Consider the following 20,810-nt stretch of genomic DNA (forward strand, 5'->3'; position numbering starts at 1 on the left):
TTGATAAATTTATATTGTACAAGTGTTTTAAAATAAAAGCTAAAATCTTGCATTTTTAAGTCATATACCCAATTGAAAATAGTCTACGAAATGAATTTTTAAAAATAATTTTAGCAGATTTGTGAACTTCGTTAAAAGAAAAAATTTAAATGGGATTTATTGGGAATTGAGATATAGTATATCGAGGGACTATATTAAAAACCCTCTATCTTCGATTTTTGAATTTTACACCAATCAAACACCAAAAAGCTAAAACAAAAATTTGTTCTATAACTTTTTGTTTAATACTGTTAACTGTTAGTTTTTTGTTGTATTATTAGCCGTCATCTATATATGTAAAAATGAAATGGTCCATGTATGTAATGGCATCACGTGAGAATGGCTGGAGCGATTTGGCAGATTTTTTTTATTCGATTCGAAAATGGTTTGTAAAGAAAAAAAATCAAAAATTCCGGATAAAACTCGGAAATTTTTTTTAGTCCAGTCAACTATAATATAAAAGCTCCCTAAAGTATGCAGTACAAATTTAGATATTTTATTTGCAAATAAATAAGAACAGGCAGGTGTATGTGGGTTGGAGAAACTTGAAGAACTAACATTAGTAAATGCTACCGGCAGAAGCCGGGGCGGTCAACTAGTCTTAAATAAATCACATTAAAAACTGACTGATTGCATAAATGAAATCAAAATAATTTAATTTTATTAAAATGAAAAATCCTCTATCTTATCATTCTCATTGAATATTTTTTTGTTGAATATAGGCCCTCGATATATATTGTGTTACCGATAACAGAAAAGTTTTATATTTAAACTTCTATGGGTAACTGAAATACAAAAACTTTAATTTTTTTTAAAATATTGTTTTGAGTCAAACTCGAAACATCAAATAAAATATGCAACCTCTAAGCGATTTTGCTCAAATATTGAGTATTTAGTTTTTGACAGAAAAATATTATAAGAGCCATCCTACTGTACATGTCTGCGGCTTTATAAATGTTTTCAGTTAAATGAAGAACATATAATTAGATGAAATGTATTGAGTTCATTTGGTAAATTAAGATTTTGAACTCATTAAACATACCACATTTATATAATTACTAAAATTCGTTGCAAATAAACCCTTCACACACCTAATTTCTTTAATTCAGTAAAATAACAAAACATCTAAAAATTGCCTTAAAAGTTTCCGTGTTGCCAGTTAATTAGTAATTTTAGTTAATTTTTAATTCCGCCAGAGAAATCTAAACAATTGATAGATGTAAATAAAGGAAATAATAAAAACTTACCGTGCAAATAGTGGCAAAAGAATCCTCATGTGAAGGCAGAGTAGAATAATCCAAACCCAACAGAATGACGGCAGTATAGACAAAAATACAACCCACAGCAGTGATGTTACTTAATTTTGGACTTGACAATTTAATGGCTCTAATTTATAAAAGAAAGAGAGACAAAATGTAAAACAAAATTTAAGTAAACTGCCTTATATACTAAAAAGGCAAGAAAGGCAATTAAATAAAACCTTAAAAAAAAGAAAACAACATTAAGTTTTTACAAACATTTATTTAGGCTGAAAAATCTACGGAACTCTAGACATTAGATTCGTTCGTGGCACTTAAACTTAACTATAGTTTTCTTTTAAAAACAAACCTACCTTTTTTATTTCATTTTATAAAATAAATCTGTTGTTTTCTTTTTTTTTATTCTAGTCCAGATCTTTTGTTTGTTGCTTTCACCTTTCACAAACATAATTGTAATTTCATTTTTGTCCTACATTTCTTACTTACTTTAATTTTCTAAAATGCAGGTTAAATGCCAGAAATGCCAATGCCATCGCTATACCCACGGACGCCAGTGTGGCAATTGTGTAAAATGCCAAAGGTGCGATTGTGGCTACACGTACTTTGAAAACCCTTTTTGCTATTGGCACCTGACCACCATGCCATTTAACATGTTTGCAGTGTGGACACTGAAAGTCTAATGCATTGGCGGCTGGATAATATAAGGCAATTGGCTCGAGTTGACCATTTTGTATTTGATAGAAGGCAGTGGTGCCAATGCGATCAGGACCACTAAATGAAACAGGACCCTGCATGATGATGATGTATGACGGATGAATAACAAAAGAAACAAAACATAGGAATACAATAAGGTAAATTATTAGTTTTATATTAAGGATTATTAAGCATTATTTGTAATAAATTTATTTGAAACATACAAAACTTTTAGTTTACATTTGTTTAGTGATTTTGAGTTTTAGTGTTAAAAATACGATTTATTTCAACAATTAATGTTACTCATACGTTTAGATGACCACAGAGGGATTTTGATGTCAAAAAGTCAATTTTTCAAACACTCAATTTCGAAAATCAAATGATGCAGTTTTGTACAGAAATGTTTAAAGATGAAATGTACATTTATAGTTTTAAGAAACATTTTATTTTATTTTTAAAAAAATTAAGTAAAGTCCATGCAAGGGTGCACGAAGAGAAAAAATATAATAGGGTATGGTTACTGTAAACATTTAAATAGTGTTACAAGATTTTTTACAATATTATAGTCACAGTAACCATTTACATGATTGTGGTAACCATAATATGGTTAATTTACGATTCACATGATTGTAATAACCATATATATGGTTACAGTAAACAAATATATGTTTGTGGCAACCATATTTATGATGAATAATTTTATCATAATATGTTGTTCTCTGATTATGATAAGCCTTAAGCCGAGAGCACCATAATATGATAAGTCCTTCATCATATGAATGGTTGTCACAAACATATATTTGTTTACTGTAACCATATATATGATTGATACAATCATGTGAATCGTAAATTAACCATATTGTGGTTACCACAATCATGTAAATGGTTACTGTGACTATAATATAGTTAAAAAACTTGTAACAATATTGAAATGGTTACAGTAACCATGCCCAACTATATTTTGTCTCTGCGTGTGGTAAGCTAAAATTTACTTATATTTTCACGCAATTCAGTGGATTATATATGTATAATTTTCCTAATAATACCATTTACCTTTAACATATTCGAAAAATATAACATTTCTCCATAAATAACAACAAAAAATTATTAGAAGATATGCCCAAATCTACCATTTTCCACCAAGCTATTTTTATAATAATATGAAAGGTGGGAGTGTATTGTTTCGATTAAAAAAAAAATAGTTTTCGGAACAGGATGAAAATTTGACATTTTTTGTCGAATAATAAACGTGGACGATTTTGATAAAATTTAATTTTTTTTCTTAATTTAGTCCATATAATTCTTGCTGGTAAATTTTAATGCTTACAACAGAAAGTACAGAAAAATGTACTCAAAATCCGCGTTTTAGGTGCGTTGAACCACCACAAGGAGTGAAAATTTTCCAAATAAAACGACGCCATTATTTTTATTTACGCAAAAACCTTCAGTAAAATGATGCTATTTATCTTTATATATATAATTCTTCTGTACGTGTGTTAGTAACTGAACTCCTTCTTAACGGCTGGACCGATTTCGATGAAATTTGTTGTGTGTGTTTGAGTGGGTCCCTGGATGGTTTAGATGCACAATTGACCTAAATAGGAACAATGGGCATCGAACCTCCCATATAAAGTAAACATTTATTATTGCATATATGGGGTACTATTATAGTGGGAGTCCTCAATCTTTGTGTGAGCTATGGCAGAACAACGTTTGCCGGGACAACTAGTATCTTATAGTTTCCGAGTTATAGGCATTTGAAAATGGAAATTTAAAAATTTTTAGAAACCTTGGTCCGCTTTTTTTGTTAGTTTTGTTAGTAGGACTCGAATTTGTTTGTTAGTTAGAAATCTAAATTAGCATTAATATACAAAAGATTTCAGAGCAATCTCAATTATTGATCCAAAAATAAACGATTTTCAATATTAAAATTAAAAAAAATACTAGATTTTTGCTGTTTTTTGGCGAAAAAATGGAAGTTTGTCATTCCATTTGTAATTTCTACATTTTTCATTTGCGACCCTACAAAGTATATATATGGGTCGTTATAGATAGCGAAGTCGATATAGCCATGTCCGTCTGTATGTTGAAATCAACTTTCCGTAGCCCCCAAATAACTTACCAACATGATTGATACATCAATATATCAGGAATTCTAATCGGTTGCTATTTAAAATCGAGAAAAGCGGCCTACTGAGATATAAGGAAAATACCGGGACAACCACGATTTTTGGTCTATTTTTTTTATCTATATCTGGATTATTAAGTCATTAATATAGATATTATGGATATCAAATGATAGATATTTCAAAGTCCATTGCAACGATGTATATAAGGCTATAGTAATTTGGACCTACAATGGGTCAAAATAGTGAAAAATATGTTTTAAACCGAATTTTTTTTACCAAAAAAAAATTTTTTTTGTAATAAATTTCATTAATAAATTTAAAAATTGTTTTTTAAAAAAATTTTTTTTTAATAAACAAAACTTTCACTCACAGTACTCGCTTGTGATATAGAAACTCCTAGTTAATTTCACCAACTCAGCATAATATGTAGTTTTGTAATTACATTAAAAACGCAAAAAAAAACTAATTATTCTCCTCCCTTTTGTTTTTAGTATGTAAAAACAAAAATAAATAAATTTTTGCAAAACCTTTGTATGTTTCAATTCAATTCCAAACTACTTGTGTTTGTTTAACATTTTCAATCATCATTTTGCCAACTACTCACCGAAACACCCAGAAAATCCAATTTTCCCATTTGTTGTAGAAATTCGCTGGCCATATCACTACGTGTGTAATCGAAACGATCTAATTTTGATTGTTGCATGGCATCCTTGCGCCAACGTTCTTCGGCGCCACGCAGCGATAAAGCTATGGCCCAAACAGCATCATACGTTTGAGGAGCATAACGGGAAACCACAGCTGCTGTAGTCGAAGTATCCGAAGAGGTTTCCATTGCCGATGTGGAGGATGCTGTTGCTGTTGTGAAGCTGGTTAATGCAGAAGTAACCATGTCATTAATGCTCCTTTTGCTCTTGTTGGCTGCTCTTGTTTTTACACTTTTTGTGGTTTCGTGGTTTGTTTTAACATTTTTGCGATTTCTGTAGCTGTAGCTGCTGCCACTTGTTGTGGCACGAGTTTTACGTTGTTTTTGCTGTTCTTTGTTATAATCATTGGGATTGTTAAAATTTTGTTGAAATTTTTCCGATTGTTTGTTTAATTGCATGTAAAACATGTCATTATTCTGCAGGATATGAAATGAAAACGGAAAACAATTTGTTAAATAAAATGCATGGCTGCAGCCATTCAATGTGGTGGTAATATGTCAGTTTGTATTACATTTCTTTGTGGTGGATGGTTATTGTTTTTACAAGTTAAATGATTTATTTGCTTCACTATAATTAGGGTTTAATTAAACTGAGTTAAATTGAAAAAACAACAATGTTGGTTTTGTTTAAACATTGCCAATAAAAACCCGTTTACAAATATAATTGTACTTACCAAACCACTGAAGCTTCTATTATTGCCCACAATACTATTGTGACTGGAAACAATGATTAAATTCTCAACAGCTGCCTGCAACTCCGACTGTGAGCAATATGAACCCGTACCAGACAGATCATGCCACCAAGGTGCACCCATGCTTTCATGCAAAATCCAAGCATAATCGGCACCAAACATGCGCAAACGATAAGCCTCACATAAGATCAATGGAGCCAGAGCAGGAGAAAAACTACCAATTATAATACGTGTATCACTTTCCTTAAAAACAAGAACATTTTTCAGTTAAATTAACACAAAACAGCGGCCACAAATTTATTAACCTACACGTAATAGCAGTAATTGTTCCTTGTAATCGGTGCCACCAAATGTTATAGTGGCCGCACACGATATATTTGCTGCCTCCAGTTCAGTGACCAAATCATTAACGGCCAACGAATGTATTTCTTCGTTTTGCGAAAATGTCGTCACCGTATCCCAGGCAAAACGTCTTATAAATGCTATTCTGGCGGGATTGTGTGATGAGTCGGGCGCCACTGTCCTATAGAAGTAGGGAAACTCTTGGCGATCACTTAGGGCGGGTGAGGTAGAACCAAAAGATACTTGTACTATATTCCAATAGGGCACCACTTTCGCTAAACTTTCGGTGACTTCCGAACAGGCAGAGCCCAGCAGCATTACCATTCGGGTAGAGGGTTGAGTGTAAATGGCATGAAAGAAACGATCGACACCAACACCAGGATCACACTGAAAATATAGAAAAGAGGGTTAATCTAATGTTTAAATGTTGTTATTAAAAAAAAATAATTTATAAACAAAATTTAAGTATATTCTCGATTTTATTAATCCTGACCTCTAGTCAGCTACTTTTAACTTATTTTATAACTTTTAATTAAGAAGTATTTAGTTTTTAGGATACAATTCTTCGAATTTAAATAGCAATAATAAACTTGTGATTAATTCACGTAGTAAATGTAATAAATTATTATCTACCGAAAAAGAAAATTATATTCATAAGGTGTTAAAAATCAAACATTCATAAGGTGCCCAGCTGAATTTAGTCGATCACAGAATCGATCAGGACAACAGAACTTTGTTTTGTAAAGTGTTCTGTTTGCTGTCTGCTATTGAAAATCATACAAATTTGTTTAGTAGAAAAAAGTTATTAATTAAAATTTAAGATAACCTTGAAAAAGAATTGATGTTTCACTCTGGTACAAAATGGCAGATCATAAACACAATATTAGTCTAATATCGAGCTCCAACAGCGCAAAAAATCGTATGTATAAAATACTTACTCAAGCTGAAATTGCTTCTGCTATCAAATTATAATCGCACTTAGTAGGCCTATGATATTTTAAAAGATAATGTTGGTGATTCAAATGCATTAAACACATTAACGACAACAGACTACAACCTGTCAAAAATACTTAGAATACATCTGTGTTAGAGTATCTAAACCCGAAACCGAAAACCGGTCAACCGGTTTTTTCATCTTTGTAAACTCCACCGTTTTCGGTTTTTTGACAAACCGGTTTTTGTAAGACGGTTAACCGGTTTTAATGAAATATATTTTCTAAAGCTCATTCAATCATATATATGAAAGACTATGATACTATTTTTAAAAAATATTGATTTATTTTATAGAAAATTATAGCATTTGACTATATTTCGTAAAAGATATAAAATAATTGCATAAAGATAGAGCCCTATGAATTCAAAAGTGATAAATTTCCGAAGATTTAGTACACAATTCTTAACACATTTCCTATTAGCGTCCACAAATAAAAATAAATTTAAGGAGACCTTTTTCATATTAAATAAAAATTTAATATAAACCGGTTAACCGGTTTTTTTGAAGATAAAAACCGAAACTGTTTAACCGGTTTTTTTAAAAGGCAATAATCAAAACCGGTTTTTCAAAAACACACTTTTTCGGTTAAACCGGAAACCGGTTTTTCAAATTTGCCGGTTTTTTGGACACTTTAATCTGTGTGTTGGAGTGTCCCATAACAAGTATGATTTTTTTAGTATAAAAGTTAAGGGGTACTATTGTGTTCTATTGGACTTGAATATAACTCTTGTAAAATTTTAAGCCCCTACGACCACGCCTTCCCTATGCGACGAGGCCTTAAAGTTCGAAAAATGCGTTTTTTCGTTATTTATAACGGGGAAAATGCTAAATTTTGCCACTAAATAATTACTTTTGCAATTTAATTTAAAATAATCGAAATATGTACGTGATTATCGTTCTAATGAGATATAAAATACAAAAATTGGTTAAAAAATGATAAAGTTATTAAAAAAGCTATTAATGTGTTCCAGGCCACAAGAACAAGAAATATAGGAACAAAATTAACATATTTTGAGAAATATTAAAATAAAAGCTCACTTTTACTTAAAATATATCCACATTTTCTTGAATATGAATTTTTTACTTCGTAGGAAACCATTAACTATTCGCTGGTATGACCAAAAAAATGTTAACGGAAGTTTCAAAACTCCGTTTTCAATTTTTTAAAAATTTTGTTAAACAAATTTCATAATTTTTTGATGATCACATGGGGATTTATTGACAATATAATAGGGAATAATAATGTGAAAAAAGTATGACAATACCACCTGTAGTTTTTTTACCTGAGATTTAAATTTTCCGATTTTTGTGAAAACTTATTTTTTGGCCATATTTCGGCGAATGAGCCAAATTTCCTTACTGTTATTAATTTTAAGTAAAACCTGTTCAGAATATTATAGTCCGGATAATTTTAAATATAGTCTGAAACTTTTACTAAAATCGAAGAACGTTAACCCTTAAATCGTGAAGGTCAAATTTTTCAATATTTGGAATTTCTCATGGTATGATAGCGAAGTGTTATATATTTTTGGGCCGATTTTGATGAAACTTAAGAAAACTAAATTTAAAATTAACCCCTAATAGCACTTGGGGTTAAAATGACAACAAACTTGAAGTATTTTTATAAAATATTTAACCTACGATTTGAGTTGGGGGGATCTGTGCAATTGCCAGCCTCTTTGAACTCTTCTTTTTTTCATTTAAGAGCCGATCGATATATACAGAATATTACATCTGATTTTGTAGCATGATGAGCAGCCAGTTTGAGATTTTATCGAAATTGATAAGAGAGTGATCGATGTTTTCTGGTGTTCAAGTGGTATGTTTTCCGAGCAATGTGTACTGAGGTATTTTTTTATTTAAGCCAATTAATTCTTGTGCCTGTCATCGCTAAATTACCAGTCGGAGAAATCTCGGGTGTTCGATAAAATAACTATAGTGAGTGAGTGATCTGATGATTGTTCCAGCTTGAATTATTTCTCTAGGGATAATAATAAATTTCAATACCAAGCAAACCTTAACAACAAAGAGTATTTGTGGAAAATTTTAGCAAAAAGCTGACAGACAGACGGATGGTCATATCTAGATCATCTTAGAATCTCATGAGAACACAGAATATATATCCTTATATGGGTCTGCGACAAATATTTCGTTTTGTTACAAATGAAATGACAACATAAATATACCCCCCATTTTTATTGATGGTGGGTATGAAAATAGTTCTAAACTTTTTTGTTGTACGAAAATTTTGAATTTTTATTTATAATTTTATTTAGTATGTTGTTTGTAGTATAGTGTTGTTTTTAACGCTAATAATTCTCGCTGTGGTATAGTAATATAAATAAAAGATGTTAAGCCTGTATAGTGAGTGTATTTGCATAATAATCTCATTGTTTCCACAATATACAAATTCATGTACATATGTACGTAGTATAAGCTAAAAAAAACATGTATGTAAAATTACATGTATATGAAAGTATATTTGAATGTATGAGTGTAATAAAATACACTTTTACTTTTTATGACCCTTAAGTGTATTAAGCATAAATTTTTACATAGTCGTTGTTGTTGCCGTTGCTTTTGTTGTAACTCTTGTTGTTATTAATTGTATATGCAAACATATGTATGGTATATAATACTTCTATTTATATATTTTGTGAACTAGGTTGGCCCTTATTTTTCACATTTTGGATTTTCGATGTTCATAAGGTCTAAAATTGTTCTCCGCCATTTAAAAACTAATTCCTAAACATTTGAGCAAAATCGTATAATGTTTAGAGTTTGGACATTTGTATTTCATTGGATTTAAAAAAAGACAAATCCAATTAAAAATTGTTTTTGTATTTCATTTACCCATTTATGTTTAAATCTGTGGTCGTTTGGAAAAACTAGGTAACTCCATTTTTTGAAAACACGAGAAAAACTCATTTAAAGTGTTAAATGTATTTCACAAATTATTTAATATGAATTAATGTTATTATGCATGCGCATTAAACAAAACTTAATTTTAAATAATGTTGAAGATTTCTGGTTCCATTAAACTCATTTTTGGATATTAAAATCGAAAATCGATGTCAGTTACCTTATTTTTTTGAAAAATGGAGTTACCTAGTTTTTCCAAAATTTTTTTTTTATTATTTATTTTTATATTTTACAGTATTAAGCAAGTTTACTAATCACTTATCAAGTTTACTAATCACTTTTACGAACAAAATTGGAGTTACCCAGTTTTTTCCAAAAATATTTTCCATTTTATTCTTATATATACAGTGACGGACATTACAATAGAATCACTACCAATATTTCATTTAAAACCAGGAGCAATCATAAGGATTGGTGTGGGTCAGAAAATATAAAAAAGTGGCAAAATGTGTAGTGGACGGACGAAACGACCATTAATTTAATTGGTAGTGATGACATGGGTTAGACTTCCAAAAAATGGCAAAAACCAAAAACGTTTAAACATGGTTAGGGAAATATTATTATATGGGGATGCTTTTCTTGGTATTTCGTTGGTCCAATTTATTGGATTAAAGAAAATATGGATAAGCAGTTATATGTAAATATTTTGGAGAATGTTATAAAGCCACATGCAGAATGGAATATGCCCTTAAAATGGATCTTCCAGCAAGATAATGACCCAAAGCACACGTCAGGTCTTGCCAAAAAATGGTTTTTATATAACAAAATTCATGTTATGGAATGGCCGTCTCAATAACCAGACTTAAATCCTATGGAAAATAGTAAAAGTCAAACTCGGACGTGAAAAATTGTAAAACAAGGAAGAACTTTAGCAGAAAATTCAGGAAATATGGTATGCAATTTCCCGATCTACATGCGAAAGTTTGTTAAATTCAATCCCCAAAAGATTTGATGCTGTTATTAGAAATAATTGATATGCAACAAAATATTAAGAAAACAACGAATTTTTATGATGATTTTTTATTTTTAATCATTTTAAGACTGATCATTTAATCATTTAAGTCTTTTAGATTTGACATCGTTTTTAACATAAGAATGTGTTTTTTTTTTATTTTATTTTTTTCTATTTATTGTTTACGTTATGAGCATTAATATATAATGAACAAATTTTAAATTTTGAAATCAAAATTTGTAGTTTTACCGCTTTAATCGAATACATATGTAGTGATTCTATTGTATTGTCCGTCACTGTATATCAAAAATAGGACGTTTTTTTTTTTTTTTTACGTTGAAAATTTAAGCCCAAAGAGCTTGTGACCCGAATTTTATCTATTTCGCTCTTTCTCTCTTAGTTATCGAAACAACGTCGTTTTAAACGTCTAATTTTTCCGGTTGTTAAGAAACTATTCAGTTACCTTGTTTTTTCAAAAAATGCATGGAGTTAGCAAGTTCTTACATGAAAATAACTTTTAAATGAGAAACTATATCAAAATTTCGATTTGACAGAGTGATTGTAAATGAAACGTACTTTCCATTTTTGGTGTTATCTCAATTTTCGCAAAAAGTGAAGTTACCTAGTTTTTCCAAACGAACACAGAAATATGAAATGAAAAAATGAAAATAAATATTTTGGATAGTTATATATAGCGGCGTCGATGGTGCCATGTCCGCATGTCCCTCTGTATGTTGAAATCTAAATAACCGCTATAGACCGGGCTTGGTTGTTATTTAAAATCGAGAAAATCAGCAATACATGGCTGAGATATAAGGAAAAAACCAGGACAACCTTCATTTTTTTAATATATTTTTGATCTATATCTGGATTACTAAGTCATTAAACATAGACAATATGGATATATAACGATATATATTTTAAACATGTTTGCAACAGCTTATACAAAGCCATAGTAAGTCGGACATACAATGTACGGTGGTAAATTCCGGCCAAAAATGTTTTTTTTTTTCTTAATTTTTATAAAATGTTGATGGTAAATTTTTCTTAACACTTCAGAATATAAAGTATCATTATTATTTTGGCTATAAAGTAACTATGTGGCCATTTATAGTGCTGTAAAGTCACAAAAATGTGAGTTTTTTACTTTTGAATCGAAGTATCCTGTGCTTTTGTTTTAAAGTTTTTTTTTTTTTGCAAATTAGCACATGTTTTTATAAAATAGTTAGCAGTTAACCATTCCATGTAGTTATTAAGGAGTTTTTGCGTGTTCCTTTTATATAAAAGTGAAGTGATTAGGAACTAGTTTTAAATCTATAGAAACGAAAGGCCAGAACAAATTAAATGGGGCTATTAGAGGTTAAGTGTAAATTACATCTAATACTATAAAGTATCGAGAGTAAGTACTATAAATTTCAGCTGCAATTATCTGCCATTCCAATAACCAGAACGATTTCAGTGCCTTCATATTTTACAATTTTTTTTGTTTGAGTTTGAGAGTTATTTACGTCTATGCTGAATTGGCCAAACCAAGTATTTGTATGTCGAAATTTTTTCAATGGATTATTTATGTTATTTTTAATTATAAACCTAATTTAAGCCATGTTAAAAAATTACATACTTTTTTCGATACTTTTATAACGTCAATGTTTATTTGGCCAACTCCTGTATGCAATTTCTAATATTTTTGCGATGGATCTAGTGTGTTTTTCTTAAATGTACACCAAATTTAAAATTTTAAATGAATAATCTAACTTTTCCGATAATTTCAAAACGTCCATGATTGTTTGGCCCTGTATATGTATTCCGAAATTTGAATGACCAATTTTTTTTTTCGATTGCATATTTTATTCTTTATTTCTGGACTAAATTTCAGCCTCTTACATGTATTTTTTTGATACTTTTAGAACGTCCATGCTCTTTTGGCCAAATCATATTTGAACATCGAAATATTTATCGATCGATTGGTTATGTTAATCTTAATACAAATACAAAATTTCAAACATTTTTATAAAGAAATAAGAAAGTTATGTATTTTTGGCCGGAATTGACCATCGTGCAATGGGTCAAAATCGGAAAAAATATTTTTTAACCGGAATTTTTTTCACCCAAACTAATTTTTTTGTCATAAAATATTTTCCACAAATAATTTTTTTTTTTAGAAAATTAAAAAAAGGAAATTAGAAAATTTGTCCACTAATAAAAATTTTGTTCATCTAATAATATTTAAAATTTTTTTTTCAATTTATTAGTGAAAAAAAATTTACAACAAAATATTTTTTTCGTGGAAAAACACTTCGGGTTAATAAATATTTTGCCCAATTTTGACCCATTATAAGTCCGAGTACTGTGACCTTATATACGCAGTTCTCAAAGGTCTTTGAAATATATATCATTAAATATCAATATTGTCTATATTAATGACTTAGTAATCCAGATATAGATCAAAAATAGGTTAATAATCGCGGTTGTCCTTTTTTTTCCTTGAACCATTTGTGTTTTTTTCAATTTTAAATAGAAACCGAGCCGGGTTGCTATAGCAGATATTCATATAACTACTCTTATTCAAATTTAATATTTTATTTTAAAAAATAATTGTTTGTCTTAAATATTTTAAGAAATTTTCAGCATTTTGTTTTTAGATGACAAATCATCCATTTTTAACCTTGTAAGCATTGAAAATCGCAAAAGTATAAAAAAGGCCAACCCTAATGTATGCGAATAGGTACGTAATGTTGGTTTTCACTTTGCTTTGTAAATCGTTCAATTGTTCAGCGTAGGTGTGTTGGAATTCTAAGCTTTTCTAATGGTTAGTGTGTGAGACTTTGGAGACGCACATACTCATTTGCACACAGACATAAAGTCATATTAAATGACATGTGTTGGCTTGAGTGTGAGTATGTGTGTCTATTGTTTAAATGTTTGTTATTTGACTGTAATTAAATATTTATGAAAATCTGTTTTTTTTTTGTTTTGTTTTTGCTCGTTGGCATGAACATTTAACACACACATACGAAAACAGAATCACAAACACATTCGCACAACACTCACTTACATAAAGAAATTTATTGGTTTAACTTAATTAGTTGCCGAAAGAGGTGAGCGTTGAGTGCGTATGTAGAGAAATCATATGCAGCCAAGAATCCTTGGTTGTTGAAAATATGGTGAATGTATGTATGTTCTTAGACTCAGGATACACAAATACATAAACATATGTGTGTGTAATGTATATATGTGCAAATTTATAAGTATGATTACAAGAGTATGTGTTAAGGATTAAATTAAGGTAATTATTAAACATACGTTCGTTCATTAACGCATTTGATGAGGTATTTTATTTGTTAAGATTTAATATATGTATTTAAAATGTAATTTGATATACATAGTCATGACTAAGCTTTGCAGACAATGTTGTAAAAAATGTTTATAACCAACATTATAGCTTATTGCTCTAGTAAATTATGACATGTTTTAGCGAAGGAAAATATGCTTTTGTTTTGTTTAAATATCATTTTTATTTGGGATTTCATCAACATATTTAATCATTACCCTAAATTGTCAATCTTATTTAAAGAGTTTTTTAAATATTTCATTTTGTTTTTAATACTTAGTACTTGCTTAGGCATATATACATATGTAAAGTTAATTTACTATTTAATATAATTTTGTAAATCACATCACCAAAGTGATATTTATGTGGAACGCAAAAACAAAATTTCAAAATTTGTTTTATATATAAAATTTTAAAATTATGAAAGACAAATCAACGATAAAATACATAACATACATATAAACATATAAAATAAATAACGTTAAAATTAGAACAACAAATATTTCTGCTTTTTATAAATATTTTCGTTCAAATCCGGCACAGTGGGATCGATCTGATGAAATGTTGTAATAAATCTGTATTTTCTAAACTATTGGTACGAAGTTGACCACCTTTAGTTTGCAAAGCTTTGTAGAGCTCGTAGCTTGTACAAATACGAATTGATGTTGAGAGACCCTGAAATACGATTTTGTTGGGAGGTTTTGCCTCAACACCCTTATAGTCAAGGCCTTGTCCCGTGCGACTAATATTTGTTTCGATAGATGCAGAACGCTTTCTTTGGGTTACGTTTCAGTTCAGAACAGAGTATCCGAAATTGGCTTGATTCGTTTTGGCCTCAAAAGATGAGCAGTTCTTTTGGCTCGGAATCCATATGTCTCCAGAAAGCTGGAAAAAGTTCATACTATTGCCAATAATATTGTACAAATGTTTTAAAATAAAAACTAAACATTTGAAAAAATCCCGCATTTTTATGACATACACCCAACATATAAATAAGAGTGGTCTAAAATCGCTCAATTTCAATTGTTTATAACTTTTTCATCTTATCCAATATTTAGATAGATGTCAAGTTCAATGGCTTATAAGATTATTTCGAAAAATCGAGATAGTCGTGGTATTTGGTTATATCTAGCTATTTCTGGAAAGATTTTGCTGATTTAAGACATCTGGATCATTCGGAATCCGACATTCCAACATTTGGACGATATTATTTAGGGAAATCTTTAGAAAATTGAAGATGTAGTTTTTAAAAAATCTTCAGCAATTTTCAAGTAATAACCTGCTTTAACAATAAACAAATTACTGGCAAAAAAATATTCATTACCTCTAATATGAGTTAAAAATTAAAACACACTATAATAACAAGCGCGAAAAATTGCTAGGGCTATAATTTATGGACCTTCTAAAAGAAAGGCTTACACATTCTGCAAGTTCCGATATGCATTCCACTCTGGTTTCTTTCAGAAGATGTTCAAGAATAGCTTTGCTTCTCCTTCTAAAAATTTTAATTGCAAAATCAGATTATCAAACATTTATTTAAAATTCAAACATGCTTGGCAATTATTCTTATATGTTGTCCCTCTATAATTAAATTTATGTTGCTATCTTTATTTTAAACCTTTACATGGAACCAGAGGAAGGACAAAAATGTTATGAAGTTCGCGTGAAGTAGTTTTTTATATATAAAACTACACAAGTGACCCTTTTAAAAACTTGCTTCAGCAGACCTTCATTTAGACTTTCATTTTAAATTTTTTTAATAGAGGCTATTAGATATGACGCGACAACTAATTTGTGCACAGTTTGATTATGATTGCTCCATAATCAAATATTTATTGCTCATTTTCAACAGAGAGTTTTTGTGGAAAAAACGAACGATTTTTTTTGGGTCATTTCAAAAGATAAAATTTTAAATTTTACTTACAATTGTTATTTTTATACCCTTCACCTTCGTGAGAAGGTATATAAGTTTGTCATTCCGTTTGTAATTTCCACAATATAATTTTCCGACCTTAAAAAGTATATCTATTCTGGATTCTTATAGATTGCGGAATCGATTAAGACATGTCCGTCTGTTTGTCTGTCCGTCTGTCTGTTGAAATCAACTTTCCGAAGCCCCCAAATAACTTACATACACGATTCATCTATCTCCGGAATTCTTCCGGCTGGTTTGCTATTTAAAATCGAGAAAATCGGTCCACAAATGGCAGAGATTAAGGAAAAAACCAGGACAACCTCGATTTTTTTTACCTATTGTTGGCCTATATCTGGATTACTAAGTCATTAATATAGACATCTAATGATAGATATTGCAACGACGTATATAAGAACATAGTAAGTTGGACATACAATGGGTCAAAATCGGAAAAAATATTTTTTAACCCGAATTTTTTCTTTCACCAAAAGTTTTTTTTTTCGCTAAATATAAAAAAAATTTAAAAATCAAAAAAAAATTTAAAAAAAACAATTCGAAAATTTTTTTTTAAAAAAAAATTGAAAAAACAACTTTGGAAAAAAATAAATTTTGTTTAACAAAAATATTTCAAATTTTTATTTTGAAGTATAATTTGGTGAAGGGTATATAAGATTCGGCACAACAGAATATAACTTGTTTTTATATTTTTTTTTTAATTTAATTTTTTCATACTTTACCCACCTGTGTATCATTCGTCATCAGCTCCAGCGTATAGCCCGGTAATAATTTCTTACTATTTATATGCTCCACAGCCATTTGGGCAGCGATCAATTCACTTAAACCCTCCGGACGTGGACCTGTTTTCGTTGAAAGTTCAAAGAGACCCAGCAAAACAATTTTGCCACGATTTTGTTGCAAATTGCTATTGCGACTTGAAACACGTTCATTTTCAAACACTTGATTAACTTTTAAATATTGTTGCTGCCACAAACCCAGCGACACAGGCAGGGAAGAGGAATTGTTGGACGTTGAAGAGTTTGAGTAAAATTTGTGTTTGGAATAGCGTCGTAGGCGTGGGTGCGATAAAGAATGTTTACTGGGTGTAGGTGGAGAAGTTAAAAAGGAATAGGAAGTAAAATGATTGTCATTGATTTTTGTCGATGTTGTTGATGATGCTGATTGTGATGATGACGTTGATTTGAATTTACTTTTAAATGCAATTTGGTGTTGCTGTAGTTTTTTATTTTCTTTTTCAAAAGAATTCAAAGTTGTTATGTTTTTCGTTTTGTTAACTTGATTTATAAACTCTGTATTTACAGGACGGTTGTTTGGGTTTTCTGTTTTTGGTTTTCGTTTAATATTTGTTGTATTTAAAATTGCTTCATATTGCTTTTCACTTTGTAAAATATTTAATGTATCGTTTACACTAATTGACATTTTCGTTTGATTTGTTTTAAGTACACTGTATTTTTCCATTTTCGTTAAAGTTTTATTAATTATTGTAAAATTTATTTTATTTTCTGCTGCAGCTGAAGCGGCAGCATTTGATGTGTGAGCTGGTAAGTTTGTTATTGTTGCCATATTACACCTTGTCATACTAATTGGTACAATAATTGCTGTTGCCATAATTAGCAAATAAATGTATTGTAGATGTCGTGTATGTTGCCAACGCCATCGTTTCTGTTTGGTTTTTGACATTTCGCTTTCGTCGTTGCCGTTGTCTTTTTGTTGGTCTTGGTAAATCTCCTTGCTGTTGCTCTGGTTTTTGTTGATAATTGTGGGAATTTTTGAATTGTTTTTATTTTAATGTTTATTAGCACTCTTTTTGGCATATTTCTTTTCTTTTGTTAATTAAACACATTCTTGGAATAAAAGTTCAAGTTGTTGGGCGTTTTTTTAAAGGTTAAATGTTAACGGTTTTAGGTTCTTGTATATTTAACATTTTTTTTGAGTAATGTTAGTAGGTCTAGTTACGAAATGTTAAAAATAATTAGCATACTTTTACGAATTTGGTTTGTTAAGTAAATACCTGATTTTTCTTAATTGTCAAACATTTTATCTAAGCTAAAGTAGGTTTTTAAAATGGTATTTCTAAATGTTGTCATAAAAGGAACTTGTTTTAATGACAGTTAAATTTGTTTTGTGGGAAAGAGGTATTAAGCTGCCTTAAAGTGTGCCAATGTGTAAGGGATTATTTGCTTAAGTATCTTGATGGGAGTAAGCTGATATTTATAAGAGAACTTGACAAAGAAAGTTTCAATTTCCATATAAAAGATTTACAATTTTTTTTACTCCACAAAGCAGGATAATAATAGTAATACAAATTTCGGGTCATCTTCTTAAGAGTCAATGATACTGACTTTAAATGAAAGCAGACTAGTGGTTAAACAGAGTGCTCATCTATATATATAAAAATGAAATGGTCCATGTATGTAATGGCATCACGTGAGAACGGCTGGAGCGATTTGGGTGATTTTTTTTTATTCGATTCGACTGCCGAAGCCGGTCGGTAAAATATAAAATTCAATAGTCCATGAAAAGGAAATTCGAACCAACTGTGCAAAACCCTTTAGGAACCTTTTACGACAGATAGTCTTCCTTCTACGATTTAAGTGAAAAATTTAAAATGCTATTAAAGATAAGCTCAAATGTATATATCATAAAAGTAAAATATATGTATGTACTACATTTTAAAGAAACATTTGTTCTGGATACGATAAGATTTATGTTTTTGAAATTGGAGAAAGGAGAAGAGAAACTCGACTTATTTTATATTTTCGTTTTCGGCTCCTAAAACTATACTATGAAAACTAGGAAATCATTTACATATGTACATTAGGGGGCCCCGTTTGTATAGAGGAAATAAGTGTCGATGTTCCCAACTAAAGTTATAGTTTAGTCTGTTTGAGGAGACCACTTCCAAAAATTTTTGTCCTGACGTCAGTATTTGGTGAGAAGGATCAAAGGATAAAGAAGTCCTTTTTAAGGTTTTTATGATTTTTTCTATATTTTTCACAAAGGAAACATAAGAAATATTAGTATCGTGTGAAAAGTCGGTAAAAGGCGCTTTCAATGGCGTATACGAATTCTCTTAAAAGTCCAAAAATATTTGAAGTTTTGTAATTTTTTACGTTATAAACCTCTTATAAATTCATTGAAAAGTTGTATCAGTTTTTCAAAATTCTGTCTTGTTTCAATTGTATTTATTTTTTAAATATATTTTCTTTCCGATCTGATTTTCCAATAATTTAAGCTATCAAGAATGACTGCAAAAAATCGTCAATCTCTAAAGAACTCCCTGATGGAAAAGAAGCGCTGTTGTTTAACCAGAGGAATAAGCACAAACCAAAGACACAGAAAAACAAAAATGCTTTATAATGGTGATTTTCAGGCAAGTAATGGTTGGCTCTCTATATTCTATACGGTGCACAGAGGGATGGGCTTCATACATTTTTTGGCAAAAATTATAAGGAGTGGTCGTAGAGATCTGAAATTTGTCGCCGAGAATTATATGGACCAAACTAATAAAAAAATAAAATTTTATCAAAATCGACCACGCCCAACGCCCACTGCCCATACAGTCCAAATCGATTTTTTCGCATAAAATTTTTCCTATCCAAGTAAAAGTCTAGAAATTTGGTACATATATGTTTTGAATCAAAAGAAGAACCCATGCCGAGTTTCAATAAAATCTGTCACGCCCACCGCCCACGAAACCCATACATAGATAAGAATTTTTTTCATATTTCGTTTATTATTCGAGAAAAAATTTTAAGTTTTCATCCTGTTCCGAAAACTTCAGAAAACTACTTTTTTTTAATCGAAACAAGACACTCCCAACTTTCATTTTATTAAAAAAAACAGCTTGGGGACCTTAATTCAATTTTTAAAAATAAAATAAAATTTTTCTTAAAACTATAAGTGTACATTTCATCTTTAAACATTTCTCTACAAAACTGCATCATTTGATTTTTGAAATTGAGTGTTTGAAAAATTGACTTTTTGACACCAAAATCCCTCTGTGCGGTGTAAGGTGCTAATAAGTAAATCCGATTTTATTTTCAATGCTGACGAAACTGGTCTTGTTCATGCTCCAGAAAGAAAATTATCGACTACCAAAAACGCCCTTCATGAGATTCCCAGTAGACTCTCCAACGATTGAAAAATCTATCTGGGTTATTTATACCGGGATTTGCCTGCATTGCTTTTTTTTGGCTCCTAAAACTATGCAACAATTTAATGCAGAATATCAATCATTTTGTTAATTTTTTATATACTTTGGAAAACGTTTAAAAACTTTTACATTTTTCCATTCATTTAAAGATGGATTATTTTATGCACAACAAACCACCACAATTATTTTAAAATTCATATATGCCTTTGAAAGAAAAAATGTAGAAAGAATAGTTATATATGAGGGGTATAGAAGCAAAGTCTGCAATCTCAATTTGTTCGAGAACTTATCTAATTATGAGAGCTAGTAACATTTGATGAATGCCTGTTGTTATGAATGCCTGTTGTTAGGTATTAAACGATATAAATCAATGATCAGTAACTAGCGATTGAAGCAAAGACAGTAATGTTTATTGGAGATATTAGACCCCTTTCACACTAGGCAATTTAGTTGCGCAAGTCTCTTGTGTTTGTAGATGGCAGAGGTAATGTCGGGTTAAGGTGAAGAAAATTTTACATGCTGTTTTGTTGTTGGGCAAGAGACTTGCGCAACTAAATTGCCTAGTGTGAAAGGGGTCATAGCTTTGTCACTCCTAAAAGTATACATGAAATATTGTCACTCCTAAACAGTGTTGCCAGGAGCTGGCGAAAAAAGAAGCTATATTG

At 30.1% G+C, this 20,810-nt stretch overlaps 1 protein-coding gene across 1 annotated transcript in view; it reads right to left on the reverse strand.

Moving 5' to 3' along the window:
- The window catches only part of GABA-B-R3 (gamma-aminobutyric acid type B receptor subunit 3), a 30,997-nt gene extending 13,445 nt beyond the window's left edge, over window positions 1-17,552 (reverse strand). The window contains exons 1-6 of the mRNA XM_065499384.1: window positions 16,713-17,552; window positions 5,825-6,244; window positions 5,498-5,758; window positions 4,725-5,240; window positions 1,785-2,086; window positions 1,287-1,425 (exon numbers count right to left, since the gene is read on the reverse strand). Coding sequence (XP_065355456.1) covers window positions 1,287-1,425; window positions 1,785-2,086; window positions 4,725-5,240; window positions 5,498-5,758; window positions 5,825-6,244; window positions 16,713-17,552 — 2,478 coding nt within the window. The remainder of the gene's footprint in view (window positions 1-1,286; window positions 1,426-1,784; window positions 2,087-4,724; window positions 5,241-5,497; window positions 5,759-5,824; window positions 6,245-16,712) is intronic.
- Between the last annotated feature and the right edge of the window lie 3,258 nt (window positions 17,553-20,810).

Source organism: Calliphora vicina, chromosome 2 (genome assembly GCF_958450345.1).
Source record: "Calliphora vicina chromosome 2, idCalVici1.1, whole genome shotgun sequence".
Classification (NCBI taxonomy): domain Eukaryota; kingdom Metazoa; phylum Arthropoda; class Insecta; order Diptera; family Calliphoridae; genus Calliphora; species Calliphora vicina.